Source organism: Moschus berezovskii, chromosome 1 (assembly GCF_049115385.1).
Source record: "Moschus berezovskii isolate FMDL1 chromosome 1, NW_MosBer_1.0, whole genome shotgun sequence".
Lineage (NCBI taxonomy): Eukaryota > Metazoa > Chordata > Mammalia > Artiodactyla > Moschidae > Moschus > Moschus berezovskii.
The window spans coordinates 87,603,060-87,624,082 of NC_142460.1; the positions used below are offsets into that span (position 1 = coordinate 87,603,060).

Here is a 21,023-nt window from a genome sequence, read left to right on the forward strand (position 1 = left end):
TTGAACACTCTTGGTGGGGATGTAAATCGGTGCAGCCACTATGGAAAACAAAATGGAGGTCCCATAAAAAACTAAAAATAGAACTACCAATTCCACTCTCGGGTCCACATTTAGAAAAAACAAAAGTGCTAGTTAGAAAAGATACACGCACTCCAATATTCATAGCAGCACTATCTATCTATATCTTTATACACAATGGAATATTACTCAGCCGTAAAAGAATGAAATATTGCATTTGCAGCAACAAGGATGGACCTAGAGATTATCATACTAAGTTAAATGAGTCAGAAAGGCAAATCCCATATCATATCACTTATATGTAGAATACAACACAAATGAACAGATCTAAAAAACAAATTAAGAGATGACCACTCAATCCTTTTGTTCAATGTAGTGCTAGAAGATCTAGGCAAAATTTACTTTCTCTAAATCTCTGGCTCCTTAACTGTAAAAAAGAGAGTTGGACTAAGTAATAGCTAAGCCTCCTACCACCTCTAGTTCTCTCACACTGGACTTAAACTATGCCTGATTTCTAATTACAAACTCTTCCTTTCCCAACCACCCGGGAAGGAAGAGGGCTGGGAGAGGACAGCCACTTCCTTGTCATGACAAGAAATAGGAGAAACAGAGGACCACATGTCACTTTCACAAGTTGCTGCCTCAGCCAGAGACAGGTTTAGGTGCAAAGTACGGTTATAATTAGAGCAGCAGCCTGTCCTGAGTGCTCCACCAGCCACAGGGAGCACAGCTGGATCTGCCAACCATATGCACAGGACTCGGAGAGGCTGCTCTGGCCTTGAAAATTATCCTTCTTAAAAGGATTTTCCTCCTTCCTCAAGGGAAAGAAAACCCACTGATATAAAACCCCACTTGCCTTCCGACTTCCCCTGTGACTATCTCTGCAGCAGAGACAGAGCTTTGATAAATACAGGAGAAAGAAAAAAAAATCGTAAGCTGAGCCTGGTCACATTGGCCCTTGTGATATAGTTTTATTTTTAACTTCGAAGCACTTGAACTATTTCTGTTGAAGTTTTTTCTCCTTTCCCTACCTCCACGACAGAATTCGGTCCTCTGCAGCAGCCGATGCACGCGCAGCCACCTCCGGCAGTCTGCCTGCTCACAACCAAGGGACGCAGGTGCAGCACATGCTGACTCAGCCCGCGCCGGTAAGGTAAGCTTTTTAGATGCAGGCAGGTTCACCAAGGGGGAATTTAGAGTGGTGAACATGGAAGCAGAGGCTGAACTGCCTATCACCTTTTTGCTCTGAGCAAGAGGGTTGTTAAAACAAATTAGTTACATATGAGGGAGAAAAGGTTGGCTCAGAAAATGAAACTCTGCTTTCCTTTTATATGTGAACTCCTGCTTAGAATCTAAAATTTTAAAGCAGGAAATTACCTGCTTTCTAACAGCTTAGGTTCTTTCTTCTGCCATCAACCATAGTAGTTATGTGGTGTCTCTAAGGTCACACAGTGTTGATGGGGGTTCAAGATAGGGGAGGGGGAGGAGGTGGTGATAAAACAGATGAAAGGCCCAGAATCCAGAATTTCTGTTTTCTCAAGTCTAAATGTTGTGATCTTTTCCCAATCAACATTCACAGTGTTAATTGCAAGTCATTCTTGTGAGGTTTAGATTTCATCACCTGTGACACTACTGGTTAATTTAGCACAATTGTATTTACTGCATATATTTTAAAAATTCTGCCTGCAGAGTTTAAAACCTGTTTTTATTTAACAATATTTCCTAAACATGACTCATTCCTTCCCAGCTCTCTTGAATCCAAATACATTTCTGGAATAGAAGTGAAAGGATTTTACAAATTGAAAAACTTATACAGGCAGGTAAATCAAAAATTATCACAAACTTGAAACTTGCACATCCTGAGGGACAAAAGTAAAATGATTAATGATACTTGACGTATCAAACACTTTAAACTGTAGACAGGTTATTTCCAGCTTTAGGAATAACTTCATAGTGTTGCATGCACAAACAAAATGGCAGGGAGAAGGGTGCAGTGTTTATTTTCCTGTTTTCCTCTGGACCTTGCTTTAGTGTGGTAGAGTTAAAAGTTCAGCCAAGGTCATCCTGGGAAGTGGCCTGTGCAGCAAAAATGATTCTGTACGCTCTGAACTTTGCAGTGTACTGGCTAATGCCACCAATGGCAAGAAAAGGAGACCTACCACCAGACACCCTAATTCCTGCTTCCTTCCTGCCAGCCTCTGTAACCTCCAGATGCATCCCGTAACTTTGCTATCAGTGTCTGGGTTATAATTATGCCTGTTTGCTAGGTACAATCAAATGCACTGTGTATAATTGCCTCACTTCATTTAATTTTGTCAAGGTTTCCGGAGCACCAAAGTTTTCAAGGTATATACTGAATACTGTCCTAGCAAGATGGTGTGTTAGCTTAGCAGTAACCAACCAGACCAGTTGACTCAGAGCTACTCCTAAATAATCCGACCATTTTGCATTTTCTTGGCCAATACAAAATAGTAATTTAATAACTGACACTAATAATACAATCACCAGTTATGAGAATTAACTAGATAATTAAATAACTAGAAAGTTTAAAGGTAGATTTCTAGTGTAGGTAGAGAACTGCAGATGATGAGGTTGAATAGATTTGGGGGAGGATGGTTTTTAGGGTATAGTGAAAGGGCTGAAATCATAGCCTGAAAGCCCAGGATTATGGGACCACATGTGGGAATTTTCCTCAACCAACTGGTTGTGTTAAAATCTCAAAAGGGAAAGGAATCATTTGAATGTTTAACTTTATACATTTTCTTTCCCTAAAATTAAATATCTCCACAGCAGGGAAACAGATTAATAATGTATAATTAAGGTAACAAATTAATTGGCTGGTTAATAGGTTAACAGTTAATCTCTGTTCTTAAACTCTTGACCTTGTCACTTCCACTAAAGTTAAAGCTTGGGAATAAATAATTATTGCCAGGGCTAGCCACATGAGGAGGCAAAATAGTTAGTCGCTGACATCATGTGAGGGGTGCTGGGAGGGCCCCTTGCCTAAAAATATCTCCCTGACACCAACCCTGATTGTCTGCTAACTTTATAGTAAAGAATGTGAAAACTATTATCTGTTGATCCCATTCTCTTTTGTTTGAGTCAGTGATTTAAATATACCTGCTGTATGTCTTCTCACGACCTTCTGGCCAGCGACCCTTGGTCACCACCTCATCCTCATTCTTCCAGGCTCTGTCCTGCTTTGCCCTTGGGATCATCTCAGTTGCCCACATGCCCTTGGCCGTTGTCACAGGTAGCTCTGCGTGGTACTGTGGTTTCCACAGAATTTCTTAATAAACCATCAAGGTGAAGTAGAAAAAATAAAAGCATGTGATTAGAGTCAGAGACTCTGGGGGGAATGGGCAATGAGACATTCCTTCTCTGGGCTTCAGTTTCTCTTGTAGAAAATGAAGAGGTTAAACTAGACTCTTTTCATAACCTTTTGTTCTACAAGATCAGAAGCTGCATTTTAAAAGGACTGCTCAGGTGATTCCTATACACACTGACGTTTGCAAAACTCCAGAGCAGAGGATTTCTGGTTATCTGCCTGATTCAGATTTCTGATTCTATGACTGCAAGGGTGAAGAACAAGTGCTGTAAAGTCCCACAAACAATCCTGGCAGCGTTCAGTGTATCTGTCATAACTGGAGTCCACTGAGTCGTTTCCATTCAGTTAAGGCCACATTAACGTAATAAAGTCTTTTTCTCCGTTTAAAACAAAACAGAACAACAACAAAAAAACAAATTAGCATATCTGCGGCACTGTACTATGCTTAGTCACTCAGTCGTGTCCGTCTCTTTGAGACCCCATAGACTATAGCCCACCAGGCTCCTCTGTCCATGGGATTCTCCAGGCAAGAATACTGGAATGGGTTGTCATGCCCTCCTCCAGGAGATCTTCCTGACCCAGGGATCGAACTGCCATCTCTTATAACCTCCATCTCCTGCACTAGCAGGCACGTTCTTTACCATTAGCGTCACCTGGGAAGCCCTTTGTGGTTAATACAAGAGGCCAAAATTGTGGGAAATTAGGGAGATTCACATTCATAAAGGAGTGAGGAAAGATTTTTTTTAAAATAGGGATTTGAGAATGGTTAAACTGGTAGGGTGTGTAAGATCCAGTGGAATGAGGGAGAACTGAAAATCGAAAGGCCAGCCAAGGGCATGATGCAATGGGAAGAAATAAGGTCTGGACAAGGGTGATGACCATGAGAATGACCTTTTTGGTAGGGAAAGGACAAACAGTTTAGTGACTCCTGTATGCTAGATGCGTTCGCTACTTTATCTCGTTTGAACCTCACACAATCCTATGGGTTATGATGAGGCCCATTTTATGGATGAATAAATTAGCTTTAGGGAGATTCAGTAACTTGTCAAAAAATTACCCAGCAGAACATGTGTTCATTAATTTATTTTTATTATTTTTAATTTTTGGTTGTGCCGCACAGCTTGCGAGATCTTAGCCTGACCAGGGGTTGAACCTGTGCCCTCGGCAGTGAAAAAGCAGAGTCCACCAGACCACCAGGGAGTCCCCTCTTTAATTTACTTCTGATTGCGGGTATCAGGTAAGACCTCTGTGGAAGCAGTAGGTAAGATAAAATCTAAATGGGGAGAAGAAACCCATAAGCAATTAAGGAGCAGGGGGTGAATTCTCCTGGGAGAAAGAACAGTGCAAAGTTCCTGCAGAAGAATGAGTGAAAAGTGCTGGAACCAAGTGCTCAAGGGAGAGACGTGAGGTAAAAGAGGCAAGCAAGGGACATGCAGGGAGGACCCTGTGGGCCAAGATAAGGACATTGGACCTTACTCCTTGTGATAGGATGGGATCCTCTGGAGATTTTAAGAGGGAAGCAGTGATCTAGTGTTAAAAGTTGTTAAAATCACTCTTTTTGCTGATGAATATAGATTACAGAGCACAAAATGGGAGGAGTAAGAGTGATTATAATTCTATTGCTCCAGACTGGACGAGAGATGATGGTGCTTGGACCTGGGCAGTGGTGGTGGAGATAGGAAGAAATGGATAGATTTGCCAACTGCCTTTTCAGATCTTTCTCCCAGGCCTTCCCACGTAACCAGGCACTAGTTTCTTTGCGATTGGGGCACAGTATCAGGCTCTTCTAGCTCTCAAACGTGAGCTTACAGTACAATCAGCTGGTAGGTCTGATTCAGTAGTTCTGATTTGGTGGGGCCCAGTACAGTACTTTTCTAACCAGTTCCTGGTGATTCTGATTCTGTTGGTCTGCTGCTGCTGCTGATTCTGATTCTGTTGGTCTAGGTACCATATTTTAAGGACTATTATTCTAGCTGACTTGCCTTTGCTTATTAATTTACTCCTTTCTGAGTGATCCACCGAGTACCAAACTTGCATCAGATAGTTTCTTCTCCTTTGTCAGGTTCTAAGTTCTTCTCTATTTCTTTAAAGAAATATTCATCCCTTGAACTCATGTACTGCACTTCGTCCTTCTATCTACTATTCTCCAGGCAAGAATACTGGAGTGGGTTGCCATTTCCTTCTCCAGGGGATCTTCCTGACCCAGGAATTGAACCCAGGTCTCCCTCATTACAGGCAGATTCTTTACCAGCTAAGCTACACGGGAAGCCCCTATCTACTCATATTCTATTTAAACTCCATCCAGTACAATTAGTAAAATCTAGTTCTGTGTAGATCTCTCAACTATTTGAGTATAAATTATATAACATTGTATCCTCTAGACAGGGGAACTTTAAAACATATTTTTGGGGAGAGTGGTTTGGCCAAACTTGATTGAAGTTCATTTTTAAGAGGAGGGAATTACCTTTTCTGACAGGAAGCAAGAATTTATAGGTGACTATAGGGGCATGGGAACTGAAAGGGAAAATGTCACCCAAGTAACCATACTGTGTTTCAGAAACAGAATTTCATCAGGTTTTTCCACAGTGAAGAAGTTCTATATGCTTTGATTTGGTAGATATTTTGTTTTAAATCTCAGACTCCATATGCAAGTGACCATTTTTAACCCTAAAAATTTTCCCTGTCACATTTGTATTCCCTGAACTGTGAAGGCATAGGACCTGGATGGTCATCTTGTTTCTATTCAGTATGGGATGGCTTGAGAGGAGGACCCCCCAAAAATCATCATCGGGATGAAGGTGTTTCCTAATGTGAAGCATCCAGCTCCTCTACCATTTGGAAAGATAATACATGTAGACACCTTTCTGCACCTCATCTGGAGGAAAAGAGACTATCGCCTAACAGAGTATAGCCATGGGCTCACATTCTCCCCTGATCATGGAGATGGACCACAGAGGTCTGTATGGATCTCCAATGGACACAGTGTGATGTAGTGGAAAGCAGAGTTTGAAGTCAGACAGACTTAAGCTTCTTTGTGCCTCAGTGTCCTTATCAGTAGACTGGAGATGGTAATACCCACCTCATAAGATTATTGTGAGGATTAAATGAGATGTTATATAAACGCACATGTTAAGCATTGATATCTTATTTCTCTTCCTGTATGACATCCAAAATGCAGAGAGAGCACTCAATCTGGGCAAGTCGGACAAACCCCATGGAGGATAAGGATCCAGTCACTGCACTGAAATAGAAATTGGGAGAGCAGGGCATCTCATATCATGAGACGATCTATGATAAATCTAACTTGGTTAACTTGAGGCAACACCAGTTGGCTCCAACCTAAGGTGATCAATCAGTTGTCAAAATTTACCTGGGACTAATGGCAGCCCACTCCAGTACTCTTTGCCTGGAAAATCCCATGGACGGAGAAGCCTGGTAGGCTGCAGTCCACGGGGTCGCTAAGAGTCGTACACGACTGAGTGACTTCACTTTCACTTTCACTAAGAGGTTTCCTGGGACCTGGGACTTTAAGTGCTCACTCAGAGAATGTCTAAGGCAAACTAGCATGTTTGGTCACCCTATTTCTCCAGAAATAATTAGAATATCAACAATTTTGAATTGTCCTTTACCATAGTAGGAATGTTTTCGGAATGTTTTCCTCCAGCTATACAACAAAAGGTTTAGATGAGATATTTCATGCCCTTAGGCTGTATTTATCTTTCTCCTTTCCTCCACTGCCAAACATCTCCAATGAGTGGTCTCCACTCAGTGTCTTTCTGCTGAGCACATGTCCTCTCTCAAAGTCACTCATCTGGGGTAGCTCCAGAGCCTGGCAGAAGCTCTTTAAATAGCAACATAAAGCAACAACAACAGCAACAGCATCTTTCCTCCCTCCATGCATTGCTCTTCTTTTCTCTTAAAGGGATAGTTTCAAATAACTTCGAGGAGATGGAGAGCAATAAGGCTCCACTACAAATGTTCCTAGCCTCAAAATCACTGTTCCTAAGAACCTTTTATAATGCTGAAGGATAAGAAATCATTGGCAAGAAAGACCTACTGTATAGCACAGGGAATTATACTTAACATTTTGTAATAACCAATAAAGGAAAAGAATGAAAAAATAGATATAGATGTATGTATCACTCTGCTGTACACCGGAAACTAACACAACATTGTAAATCAACTATACCTTAACTTAAAAGAAAAGAAATGATTGAGCTTAGAGTTTATTTCTGTTGTCCCTCCAGCCAGACATGTGTCTGCCGATAAGGGCAGAGTTCTCACTACACACAAGGAGTGCACAGAACTAGCCAGGGCTGCTTTGCCCTTGCTGGGAAATGGGCTCAACTTTGTCATAGAATCTGGCTGGCAAACATGAAGTTGGACATTCCTGGTGCTGTTAGCTTTTTTCACATAGCCGTACTCCAATCTTCTTTCCCACCTAAAACCCAACAGGGGACCATGAGTCATCCAGAGTCCATTCTTGATGAATGTCTGTCATGAATAGAAAACAGATGGTCTCATTCTCCCAGGCAGGGCACAAGCCCTGTCAACATTGAAGTGTGTGCTGAATAGCTTTCTCCTCCACTCCAAACAAACATCAGATTTTGAATGGCCAAGAGTCCCACCTCACAGCTGAAATGCACATGCTCTGGCAGGAGCTCTTTGGGGACCTGCCATGAGAAGTGGCACCGTCATCAGTGTTCTTAACCTCACCGTAGCATCAGAGGCCATCACACACGCTTTCTGTTAGATCTGGCAACATAATCCTCACTCTCTTTGCTCTCTGGTGTTCCTTCTCTGGCTCTACTTCTTGTTCCCAAAGTGGTCACACTTAGCCTTGTACTTCATGGCTCAGATTTCTATTCTGTGTGCTCACTTCTCCAGTTATGGCTTCCTCTCACTTTTAAGTGGATAATTCGCAAGTCTGCATTTCTCTATTCTACTCCCCCGTCTTCCCACCCACATGATCTGTCATGACCTAAAGCAATTGTGTTATACTCGCTGGGCCCATCTTTCCTCCCCAAACAGTTTCCTCCTTAGACCTCCATTTTTCTCAGAATTATACCCAATATTCACTTTCTTGGCATCATCTTTGGCTTTTCTTCTTCCCCCATCTCAAGTCAGAAACAAAAATGTTGTTTGTAACCTTGTAATGTCTCCTATCTGTCTCAGCTTGTCTGCTTCTGCTGTCATCTGTCTTACCATCAGCCTCCAGTATGTTCTTTATATGGTAGTCTCTAACTCCAGGTCCTTCCAATCCATCCTTCCACTACTACTGATTAATACCCCAATTACAATGATAAATGGTTCCTTTTTTAAAAATTCCCAGATGGGTTGTTTTTAATTAATTTACTATTATTATTATTTACTATACCATGCAGCCTGTGGGAATTTAGTTCCCCAACCAGGGATCAAACCCATGCCCCCTACACTGAAAGTACACAGTCTTAACCACTGAACCACCAGGGAATTCCCAAATGGTTCTTTATTGAATACCAAAATTCCAGATGCTTGAACCTAATATTTACAAATTCCCACAAGTCCACAATGGGAATTTTTCCTGGAATATGGCAGGAGCCCAGCTGAATGTTAAATTGTATGTTGAAAGAAGTGGCTGGACTCTTGCTTCCAAAAGGTCTTTGTCTGAACCTATTCTGCTCCCTCTCAGTCCAACCCTCACAGTAATTCAACTCTGCTCAGCACTCTCTCTCTCTGGCTGATTTATCTTCTACTTGGCCCTGAACCTATTAATGTTCTGGCTAGTAGCTTCTCACCTGCCTCCTGATTCGGGCTATTATAGAGCATTCTGGCATGATCTCTCTTTCACATTCGCAGTGCATGAGTCAGATAGGGAATGTGTTAAGAATGTAAGTTTCAGAACACTCACTTCACTCAGGTCAGGGGTACAGTCAGCATCCATAGCAGTGTTGTCTAATAGAACTTTCTATGAAGATGAAAATATTCTATTCTGTGTTGTCCAATAGAGTACCATATGGGGCTGCTGAACACTTGAAATGCAGTATGACTTGAGGAACTAAATTATTAATTCTAGTTCATTTTGATTAACTTAAATAGCCACATGGGGCCAGTGGCTACCCTACTGAACAGTGCAAATCTATATATGTAACAAGCATTACATTTGATTATAATGAACAATAGTGTTTAAAGCCACTTTAACAAGCAGTCTGCTGCTGCTAAGTCGCTTCAGTCGTGTCCGACTCTGTGCGACCCCATAGACGGCAGCCCACCAGGCTCCCCCATCCCTGGGATTCTCCAGGCAAGAATACTGGAGTGGGTTGCCATTTCCTTCTCCAACGCATGCATGCATGCTAAGTCACTTCAGTCATGTCCAACCCTATGCGACCCTATGGAGAGCAACCCACCAGGCTCCTCTGTCCACAGGATTCTCTAGGCAAGAATACTGGAGTGGGTTGCCATTTCCTTCTCCAACAAGCAGTCTAGGTAACCCTTAAGCTCACTTACTGGCATATATAGTCCTGTTCTGTTCTGTTCAGTCGCTCAGTCGTGTCTGACTCTTTGCGACCCCGTGGACTGTAGCCTACCAGGCTTCTCCATCCATGGGATTCTCCAGGCAAGAATACTGGAGTGGGTTACCATTTCCTTCTCCAGGGGATCTTCCCGACCCAGGGATCGAACCCGGGTCTCCCGCCTTGGAGGCAGACGCGTTAACCTCTGAGCCACCAGGGAAGCCTGGCATATATAGTAGGTAACCAAAAAATGCTTGTTGAATAAATGGATGGAAAAGTGAATACATGAATAAACTAGCATACAATTTCCTTGAGATTTAAGGCTGTCTGTTCTAAAAAAGAAAAGTAAAGGAGATTGAAGGAGGCTAAAAAGACTTAAACAGCTATAATAAGTCAACCTTACCGGGATTCTGGTTCAAAAACTGAAAATTGTTTTTTAAAGCACAGAAGACATAATTGGGACAATTGGGAAAATCTGAATATAGACAGCATGTTACATGATATTAGAAAATTGTTTTTAGTTTTCTTAGGTGAGATAATGTTACTGTAGTCACAAAAGAAAATGTCTTATTCTTAGGAAAAACATACTGAAGTACTTACAGAAAAGTAAATATATATATGCCAGTAAGATAAAGTGTAATAATATCAGCAACTTATCTTCAAGTGGCTTGGCAAAATAATGTGTGTGTATTGAAAGAAAGAGAAAGTAAAAGTGTGTCTAAGAAGAGCATGTTTGACTGTAAAATGGGGGGCCATGATGCTTATGACTTGAAGACATTTTGTCCCCTGTAGATAAAATAACTTTTTCATGAATCATTCATGTTTGTATTTTTATATTTTCCCCTAGAGTTATTATACAAAGCCAGAAGAGATTTGGAAGCGATGGTAAGTACCAGGTGCTCACTGGAACTTCACCTTTCAGAGGTCCAGGTGTGGCCTCATTTAGTGTGTAGCCCAAGCTGCTGGTGGATTTGTCCTTTTGGTCTAATGATACATATTGGCTTTTTGCTGAACCAGAGGTACTAGAGCAGAACCTAGATAAACCGACAGAGTTAGGGGAAAGCAGAGACCCGAGAAGGATTGATGAGCAAAGATTTTTAGTAAAACTTTATATATGAAAAAGAAAAAAATCCAGCTGTAATCTAAATGGCTAACACTTCCTTCATTCAGCAAATATTATTGAGTGCTTACAAAGATCCAGGCCCTGCGACAGGTGCTGAGGACACCAAAGCAGACCCACCTTGGGTCCTCCCAGCATGCCCCCTTGTGGTTGATCATGTGAATGACAGAACACTTGTTCTGGAATGTTACCCTGCCACTATGAAGAAGTTTGCAAAGAAAAATTTATAAAACAGCCTAGACATAACATAATAGAAAGTTAAAGCAGAAAAATTGTATTCAGAGTATTAAATGTGCATAAATCCTCCATAATCCACAACTCAAAAATAGCAATTGTCAACTTTGTAGTCCACTTTAATGTGAGTTTTTTCCACCTGTTTTCAACACATCTAGTACATAGGAAAATAAAGAGTATTGATAGTTGTTATTTCTGGTTGTGGTATTATGAGTGTTTTTGCTTTCTTCTCTGTGCCTGCTCACTCAGTCGTGTCCAAGTCTTAGTGACCCCATGGACTGTAGCCCACCAGGCTCCCTGGGATTTTCCAGGCAAGAATACTGGAGTGGGTTGCCATTTTCTTCTTCAGCTTTCTTCTCTATGACTTTCTGTATTTTCCCAGGTTCCTACAATCAGCATGTATAAACAGGAAATAAGTCAATTAAGACGTAAACACTCACAGACATGTAGAGTTTCTCTTCCAGCAGTCACATGCTTTCTCTTTCTCCTTGCCTTTGGTGTCTCTAGGGTAGGACTCGCAGGCCTCCACCAGGGCAGCACGGACACTGCGAGAGGTGCTTCAACCGTCACTGCCACATGCCTGTGGAGCCCAGCGTCTCTTGCCCGGTGATAAGCTGCCACCTGTCCTGCGGTGCTACCTTCCACACGTGCAAAGAGGCTGAGCACGAGCTGCTCTGCCCTTTAGAGCAGGTTCCATGCCTCAACTCCGAATACGGCTGCCCCGTCTTCATGTCCCGCCACAAGCTGGCCAAGCACCTGCAAGTGTGTCCTGCCAGCGTGGTCTGCTGCTCCATGGAGTGGAACCGCTGGCCAAACGTGGACTCTGAAACAGCGCTTCATGAGAACATCATGAAAGAGACCCCCGATGAGGAATGCTTGGACACAGCCCTGGCCCTTCAGGACCAGAAGGTCCTTTTTAGATCTCTGAAAATGGTAGAACTTTTCCCAGAAACTAGAGAACCCATGGAAGAGGAACCTCCTATGAATGGTGAAGCCAGCTGGGAGGAAATGGGTGGAGCGGTGGGTGGGGAGGATGCTGGTTTGGTAACAGGCCACTCTCTGTCAGCCATGAATGGGGAGGTGGTAGAGCTGAGTCAAGAAGAACGAGAGGTATTAGCCAAAACCAAAGAAGGGATGGACCTGGCCAAGTTTGACAAGTGGGAAAACATGTTCAGCAAAGAGCATGCAGCCTCAGCTTTAACAAGCTCATCAGCCAGTAATGACAGCAAAAGCAGGAACGGCCCAGAGAAAGAACAGATTTCCAGAAGCAATAGAATGGTAGAGGAGGGAGCTGCCAAAGGAAAAGAACCACAGGAAGACCAGAAGCAGCAGGACGTTCATGCAGCCATAGAAAAGACAGGACTTGCCCCTTGGCAGGATGGTGTTCTGGAAAGACTGAAAACCGCTGTGGATGCAAAGGACTATAATATGTACCTGGTGCACAATGGGAGGATGCTTATTCATTTTGGTCAGATGCCTGCCTGTACACCCAAAGAGAGAGACTTTGTTTACGGCAACCTGGAGGCTCAGGAAGTGAAGACTGTTTACACCTTCAAAGTTCCGGTGAGTTACTGTGGGAAGCGGGCTCGCCTAGGTGATGCCATGAGCTGTAGGCCAAGTGAGCACAAGGCCGTCGATACTTCAGATTTAGGGATCACTGTGGAGGACCTGCCTAAGTCAGATCTCATCAAGACCACCCTCCTGTGTGCTTTGGAAAGAGAACTCAAAGGTCACGTCATCTCCGAGTCCAGGAGCATTGACGGGCTGTTCATGGATTTCGCTACACAGACATACAATTTTGAGCCAGAACAGTTTTCTTCTGGGACGGTGCTGGCCGACCTCCTAACCACTGCCAACCCGAACAGCAATGCGAACGGGCTCCACGTGGAGCTCCACAGTGAGTGTGTGACCAGGAGACACAACAAAAGCAGCTCTGCCTTTACTTTCACCTGCAACAAATTCTTCAGGAGGGATGAATTTCCCCTACATTTCAAGAATGTTCACACAGACATTCAGTCATGTCTCAATGGCTGGTTCCAACACCGATGCCCCCTGGCCTACTTGGGATGTACCTTTATTCAAAACCATTTCCGTCCCCCAGGGCAAAAGGCAAAAGTGATCTACAGTCAGGAGCTCAAGACATTTGCCATCAAGCCGGAGGTTGCTTCAGAGCTGAGTGAGGGAAGGAAGAAAAACCATTTCTCAGGTCGTGAAGGAAAAAACCAGAATACTTTAACCAGCCTGCCCCTGGAGGTCCTGCAGTACATTGCCGGGTTCCTAGACAGCATCAGCCTTTCCCAACTCTCCCAGGTGTCAGTGCTGATGAGGAGTATCTGTGCCACTTTGTTACAAGAGAGAGGGATGGTCCTTCTGCAGTGGAAGAAGAGGAGGTATTCCCATGGAGGTACCTCCTGGAGAGTTCACAGAAAGGCAAGTAATTCACTTAGTCATTCACTTCATTCATTCAGCAATTATTTACTAAGAGCCTTCTATGCACCAGCAGTTTTCTAGGCACTGGGATTGTACTAGGTTACTAGAAATGAGACACAGTCTGTGAGCCCAAGGAAGCCAGTCTAGTAGAGGAGACAGACCCATAAACATAAAAATAGTAATACAGATGGTAGTGTCTATGTTATCTCTGTGTATGTGTTCAGAATATCTGCTGTTTGCTTGCATGATCCGTTCTCCATTGTGATCTGTCCCCCAGGAGGCTGATCTCTGCAGACTACCTTAACCTGCTCCCTTGCCCTCCAGCTTCCAGGTGGGCTAGTCTAACAGGAGTGTATCCAATGGGAGATGGGCAGGTGGGAGAGGCTGACACAGGTGTTCTTCCGGCTTCCTCTCTGCATGCATTTTCCCCTTCTTGACACTTTGCACTGGCCTTGTCTCTCCACTGAAGATAGCTGTATCTGATGGTTTTCTCCACAGTTACCCATTCTGGATTCTAATAAGCTCCTCCTTCCCATTCAGGCCTAGAGTAGTAACACTCAAGATTGTTACTAGCCTGGGTACTGTCCCAAATCTTCTGGTTTTCCCATACACTGCTCACATATTTATGTGTCATTCCTTTTAAAAATTCTCTTCAGATTACCCAGTCTGAGTGTGCCATCTGTTTTCTTCCTAGACTCTAATTAATACAATATGCCAACAGATTCTCCTCAGCCTCACATCAACTAATTTTTGCCGTTGTTGAATTCATTTTGAAGTTCTAAAATAATTTGGTCCACTGATTTCCCCTGGTTCAAATGCTTATTTAACGTTTAAAATATTGTATAAATCAAAGCATCTTTCCCCTTGGAAAAACTTTATTCCCTTTTCCCGATAAAGCTAGGCTTGCTTAACTGTATTATAAGTTCTATTAGCTTGTACCAAATAGAAGTGAAACTCCCAATTCGTCAAATCCGAGGTGCCCTTTGCACTCTTTCTTATGGTACATGTATTAGTAATGTGAATCACAAATGTATGATGCCCATTTAGGTCATTAATTCCAAAATCTCACTGTTGACTTTCTTCCCAGTATGTGGGTGTATCCAAGCTGGCATTGGGAAGTTAGGAGATGTTTACATCTATTTTTATTGATTATGTGTAAAACATCTTGCATATTTTCTATTATTTACTCCCTGAGCAGTCTTCTTCAAAAAGTAATTATCACACTCTCCCTTATGAATCCAAGCCTGCATCCATGTGTTAAATAACTGACTGACAACTGATCGTGTGTTAGGAATAAACATGAATGAGGCTATGACCCTGCCTTCGGGAACTTGATAGTCTGGAACTGCCTAAATATCTTCCTCTGTAAAATCAAATGCAAATGATTTAATTTACATACTAGAAATTTCATTGTTTTTTGACTAACAATTTTCCCAATTCAGTCATTGTTTACAACTCTTAAATATCATTCAGGAAAAATTAATTTCCTTGTAGAAAGGAAGAAAGACAGTTTAGTTGGAGCTAAAGGATACTCATATTAAAATGGCTTTTTAAAGTAAAAAGGGAAATAGTTCTAAGATCCCAGGGCACATTTTTTTATATAAGAACAATGACAAGAAACTGATGATAAGTGATAAAATTGAAGAATATCAGGTTATGCCTATCTTCACAGCCAGATTTTAAAACTAGTTACTTTGGCACCATCCTAAGTGCCAAAGGCCAGCAGGGGTTTGAGTACTAGCCTTTTAGATTTCTCCTAAGGAGTCTGTTCTAGCGAGACTCTTATTAATTAGCATACTTTAATTATTAAGCAATATAAAACCAACTTCAAATATGTAAATATAGAAAGAAAAGAAAGTGAAGTCACTCAGTCGTGTCCGACTTTTTGCAACCCCATGGACCATAGCCTGCCAGGCTCCTCCATCCATGAGATTTTCCACGCAAGACTATTTGAATGTATTCTTTATAAATAAGAATATTCTTTATACAGCTATTCTTTATATGTATAAATGTATTCTTTATACATAAGAAACTTTACACATAAATTTATACATAGACTATAAAGGAAATTTATTGGCCCATAACTAAAAAGTCTAAAGGTAATAGCTTCAGGTATGGTTTGATCTAACTGCTCAAAAATGCCCCCCAAATGACCTTTTACTATCAATTCTTATCTCTACTTCCTCACTAGTGACTCCACTCTAAGACACAGTTCTCCCTTTGTGGTCCACGGGGGCTGTTAGCAGCTCTGAGAAACAATAGCTTCCAAATTTAAGCACAGAGGGGAAAAAAGAATGTACCTCCTGATATCTCAGACAAAAGTTCTGGAGTAGACTCTCATTGGCACTGGTTGTCTTGATTTGAATCATATGTCTATTCTAGAACTAATCAATTTGCTGGGGGGTGGGGTGGGGTGAGGGTGTATAGCAATAAGCAGATTGGTATTAGTCATTTTCACACAACATGTGGCTGTCTGGGAAGGTTATCAGTTGGAAGAGGGTCTAGGAATTGGATGCTGGAGAAAGGACTAACACACGTATGCTGCAGTCACTAAACACTCTCTGGAATCTGAGACCAAGAAGAACAAAAAGGCATTTCTTCAAACTATTTAAATAAAGCCGACCTGAGGGTATCACACTCAGGGTTTACTTTCATGTATCTTTCTCTCCTCAGATTTGGCAATTCAGCAGCCTCTTCTCCAAAATCAAGAGCTGGGAGTTTAATGAAGTTGCCTCCATGTCTGAGCACCTGAAATCTTGTCCCTTCAATGTTGTAGAACACAAGACTGACCCGATTCTTTTGACCAGCATGTGTCAGTCCCATGAACAGGCCCGAGAGACTTTAGTCACCACCTTTAGAGCCAGACCACGAGGAAGACACACCTTACACTAAAGACTCAGAAGCCACCATTCTTGGATTCCTATTCAGAGTCACTGAAGTTGGACAGAGTGTGATTTTGAGAACTTTCTTCTGTAAATTGCAAATATTCTTATCTAGGTGTTTTCGAACATGCAATGCCCTTCAAAATCTGAGTAGCTGCATAAGGTGGAAGAATTTCCTAAACCATGGCTTGTATAATTGCTATAGTGCCATTCTGATAACTCCCTCCCCCTACTATTTTTTTCTAAAATAAATCCATCTGCGGAGTAAATAGGTAACTTGAGGCCATTTAGAAGATGAGCCCAAGACCTTAGGAAATGAGAGAGCAGTGAAATTCCATAACCAACATAGGCCTGTGCTTATGTGGAGAACTTTTTAGTTTATGAGTGCTTTCAATGATATGGGGCAGAGGCAGTATAGGAAGAGGGACTGAGATGCCTCCCAGGGCACCCAGGGTAAAAAGCACAGTCTGAAGTTTCTGGAGCTGGACTTGTCTTGATAGCCAAGTCCAGGGCTTCTTTTAGTTACCCCACTGTCTCTAAGCCCAGACAATTCAAACAGTCCAACAGAACAGAGACCTAGGCTAAGCACAGCAGCCTCAGGGTCACCTAAAGTCGAACAGTAAGAGGCAGAAATGAGGTCACAAATGAGATGGTTGTGTAGAATCTTGGCAACATATAGAAGGACAGCCTTGAAAAATGAGACGAATCCTGAGGAGATATTCTATGTATGAATACATGAAGATATTCTATGTATGTGATTAGGACAAAAATCACAGACTGCTTTTGAACATTTTAATAGTGACTTAAGATTCAAGTTTCTTTTCCTCTGAAAGTTGTGTTCTTGGTCTGGATTAGAGAGAGCCCAGGTTTGGGCCAGCACCACCCTGGGCTATGTGAAATGATCACAAGACACTAACCCCAACTTCAGTGTCATGCCAGAAGGCACAGGGTAGCCCAAGGAGACCACGCATATGGAAAAGTCAGGCCCCCCGTAGGTCCTGTGGTACCAGTCACTAGGTCCTAGACACCACTTGAGCATACCATGGGGAATCTTGAGAAGGAAGACATCTGAACATAGTGATTCCCTGCAACTGCTCTTACCTCTTGCTGGGCATGACTTCATTCTGTGAAAAATGGGTGACACTTCTGATTTTTGGTAACAAACAGTCAAAACTTATGAGAACAAAAGTAAAATAAAAATACATAAGAGAAATTGGCATCCCCACAAAGCAGGGTTTCATGGAACTGTTGACATTTTAAACTGGATAATTCTTTGTCATAAGGGACTATCCTGTGTGTTAGAGGATGTTTAGTGACATCCTTGCCCTCTATTCAATAATACCAGTAGCTCCCCTACTGCTTTAACAACCAAAAATGTCTCTGGAAATATCCTCCAGGAGCAAAATCACTCCTGGTTGAGAACCACTGCCCTAATGAATGACACGCCAATGGCAGTAAGTCAGGTAAGCTTTTTAGTACAGCAAATTCTTACCTCACATAACCATCTATAGTAGTCATGATTTCATGCAGCTCTTTGTTTACCAAATAGATTTTAGACACATGATGATTTTAAGTTGGGAACCAAATGGAGCTAAGTTTGTTTGATGTGGCTTCATGTCCTTGGGTCATGTGTAAAAAATATATCCTATCAAGTCTCCAGGCATAGCTGAAGCCAGGATGGTTGAACTGCTTATCCCTGTTCATATCCCTCTCACCTTAATTCATGCCATTTTCCTAGCAATTGTCAGCAAGCAACACAGAGGGAAAAGGAGGATGGGTACTGTCGAGAAGCAGAGAACAAAGAATTAACCAACAACAATAAAAGAGTCTAGTCGATATGAAGGCATGAGAGCAAGTGCCAAAGTAGAAGTACCCTCATCTTTCATTTTAATGTGCCACTTGGTACTAGTCAGTAATGTAACTCTACTTTTCCTAATCCTTATTGTTTGGTTTATATTTCATATTTGTATATAACGTGCCATTTTCTAAAAAACATAACTAGAGTGTGAGCTAAGGTTTTATTCAGTGAAAATGAGTAATTGCAACAACTAAACAATAAAATGGGGGAAAAAAGGAAGAGTTCTCCAGGGATCAGTTCCACAGTTTTGGAGTCTAATCTTTCCTATATGAAGAAAGCAAGCTCTGAAAAGCCATTCTGGGGTTTTATTTTATTAGAAAAAGAAAGCAAGGGGAGCTGTAGAGTAAGGGAGATGAAAATCTGGGGCTACTGTGAGCCAGATGAGAAGTATAGAGAAAGAGGGCAGAGGGCTCTACCTTGACAGTCTGGGCAGCCCAGGGTGCAGGAGGGCAGGCAGGAGAGCGACTGCACCTCTCTGTGGGCCCCACCATTCCAGGTACACTTTACTCTCCCAGTTTCTATCTAAGGTGCAACATTGAGCGGATCAACATCATCACACACATTTTATAAGGCATCAAATTATATATGTAGCAGAAAATCAGAGTACTACAGGTATCCGCTAGCCTATACAAAAAAGCACATTTTATGGTGAGAGGGCAATTGGAGAAAAAGGAAAGCCTTTTAGAGAGACAGTGATCTGATTAATGGGATGAAGCTACAGTGAGCAGCACGAACAGCAAGCATTATCTGACAAAAGCAAGATAGCTAGAAATGGCTTCAGCTTAAGAATCAGCTAAGGAGAGTGAAAGGGGACTGTGGACCCAAGAATAAGAACCTGGACGGGGGAGGTGTCTGTGGGCAGAGCCCTTGAAGAGTATCACACCAAGAAATCCAGTCCAAAGTAGGGATCAGCTATATGTGGAGGGTAAGGTCTGTGGAACCCAGGCAGAAAGGATTATTGCCTTAAGGACCTGGAAAAGAAGCTTTTGTCTTATAATGAAGGAAAAAGTGAAAATCAAGGTGAAATTTGCATGTAAGAAGAAAATCACTGCCAAAGTATGATCTATGTGTGATCTCTAATCAAACTGAAGCAAAGAATGATATTGTATATATCTAGTGTGACTTACCTCTATACCCTGGAAACCCCAATATCTCTACAGGCAAAAATAAAAATAAAGGCTGTTTTGTACTCTGCAAGTCTAACAGGGTGAATCTTGCAAGTGAGGTATAGAGACAGCTGTGTCTCACTGGCACAGAGGTCACTGTGGCAGCAAAGGAGTGTGCGTCTCGAAGAAAAGTCAAGGAATGAGCCTGAGGGATGCAGTGCTCTAAGCACATGGGCAGCTCGCCAATGAACTCTAAGGATTTTCATGAAGTCTTGCCACAACTATGGGTTTCAGTCACCAATCCTAGCTCTTCCTTGATCCCACTGTCTTCTCCATCTTTGAAAGCTGAACCCAAGTTTAGATACTGGTTATAGCACGAACTTCAGATTCTTTACCATCTGAGCCACCAGGAAAGCCCCCATTTTCTACCAACCCTATACCAAATCCTGACTTTCATTTTGATTTGATTTTGTTTTGCCTAGGGTCTCCTATTCTGGATCGTGCCAATCCCAATGGCTTTGGGTTGGATAAACTCACTGCGTCCTGATCTCATCCCCATACTTTGCTTGATGACTTGTTTTTTGCCTATCACTGGCTGTCCAAAGGTCCTCACCTCTTCTATCAGCTCAGCCCTGTACCACAGAGAAACTTCAGGTACCACACAGAAACTCAATCTACCTTCTTACATGGCCATTGATTTCATTCATCCAGCTACAGGGAAGCCTAGACTTCTTTTAGTAGAGGCCACTATCTTTGGCTCCAAAGCCTTTTATCATCTCATTGTTCCCTTTTGTGCTTAGTTGCTCAGTCATGTCTGACTCTTTGCAACCCCATGGACTGTAGCCTGCCAGGCTCCTCTGTCCATGGGGATTCTCCAGGCAAGAATACTGGAATGAATGGGTTGCCATGCCCTCCTCCAAGGGACCTTCCCAGCCCAAGGATTGAACCCAGGCTTCTGCAGTGCAGGCAGATTCTTTACCATCTGACCCACCAGGAAAGTCCAAGAATACTGGAGTGGGTGGCTTATCCCTTCTCCAGGGGATCTTCCCGACCCAGGAACTGAACCAGGATCTCCTGCATTGCAGGTAGTTTAATTACCAGCTGAGCTACCAGGGAAGTCCAATTGTTCCCTTTTAGTTTTAATCTTTTGTTCTTGTTGTTGGCCAAATCTTTTCCTCCTCCCTTCCCCTAATTTGTGCTTTCTGCCTCAGGCATCATCGTGGACTAAAGAAATGTAATCACTACTCCCAGGTGGAAGGTGGTTGACCTCTCACAACTGCTGAAGCCAGTAGAAGTTGAAGTACATACTGCTTAATGTAGACCCTTTCTGGCCTCTGTTTCCCAACCTAACTGCCATTCCCCAGGCCCATCTGTTTTTGGACTGGATATCAGTATAGTCGAAGGAAAAGGCACAGCCTTTGACACCAGGGTTCAGAGTGATGGGTGGTGGTTGGAAGGATTTTTCTGAATATGTGAAAGAGGGAAGGAAAATTCCCTCTACCTCTAATGAGAGTTAGGGTCATTGAGGGCCGCGTAAAAGTACATTTACCTCAGAA

The 21,023-nt window shown here is 42.5% G+C and overlaps 1 protein-coding gene across 4 annotated transcripts; it reads left to right on the top strand.

Annotated features, from left to right (window-relative positions):
* Window positions 1-680: 680 nt before the first annotated feature.
* Window positions 681-19,269, top strand: FBXO40 (F-box protein 40). 4 transcript variants are annotated; one of them, XM_055436540.2, is made up of 6 exons: window positions 681-949; window positions 1,061-1,171; window positions 4,467-4,583; window positions 10,685-10,722; window positions 11,699-13,621; window positions 16,295-19,269. In XM_055436540.2, exons 4-6 carry the CDS (start codon window positions 10,720-10,722, stop codon window positions 16,511-16,513), a joined length of 2,145 nt encoding a protein of 714 aa, XP_055292515.2. In that variant the 5' UTR covers window positions 681-949; window positions 1,061-1,171; window positions 4,467-4,583; window positions 10,685-10,719; the 3' UTR covers window positions 16,514-19,269. The 4 variants fall into 4 exon arrangements, with proteins under 4 accessions (XP_055292515.2, XP_055292597.2, XP_088693531.1 ...); XM_055436622.2 differs by having other exon boundaries at window positions 681-1,171; XM_088837405.1 differs by having other exon boundaries at window positions 681-1,166.
* Window positions 19,270-21,023: the final 1,754 nt, after the last annotated feature.

Excerpts from the sequence above, each read along its gene's own strand:
- FBXO40 (XM_055436622.2), top strand. Across the intron at positions 13,622-16,294 it reads CCTGGAGAGTTCACAGAAAG|ATTTGGCAATTCAGCAGCCT; the intron begins GCAAGTAATTCA and ends TTCTCTCCTCAG.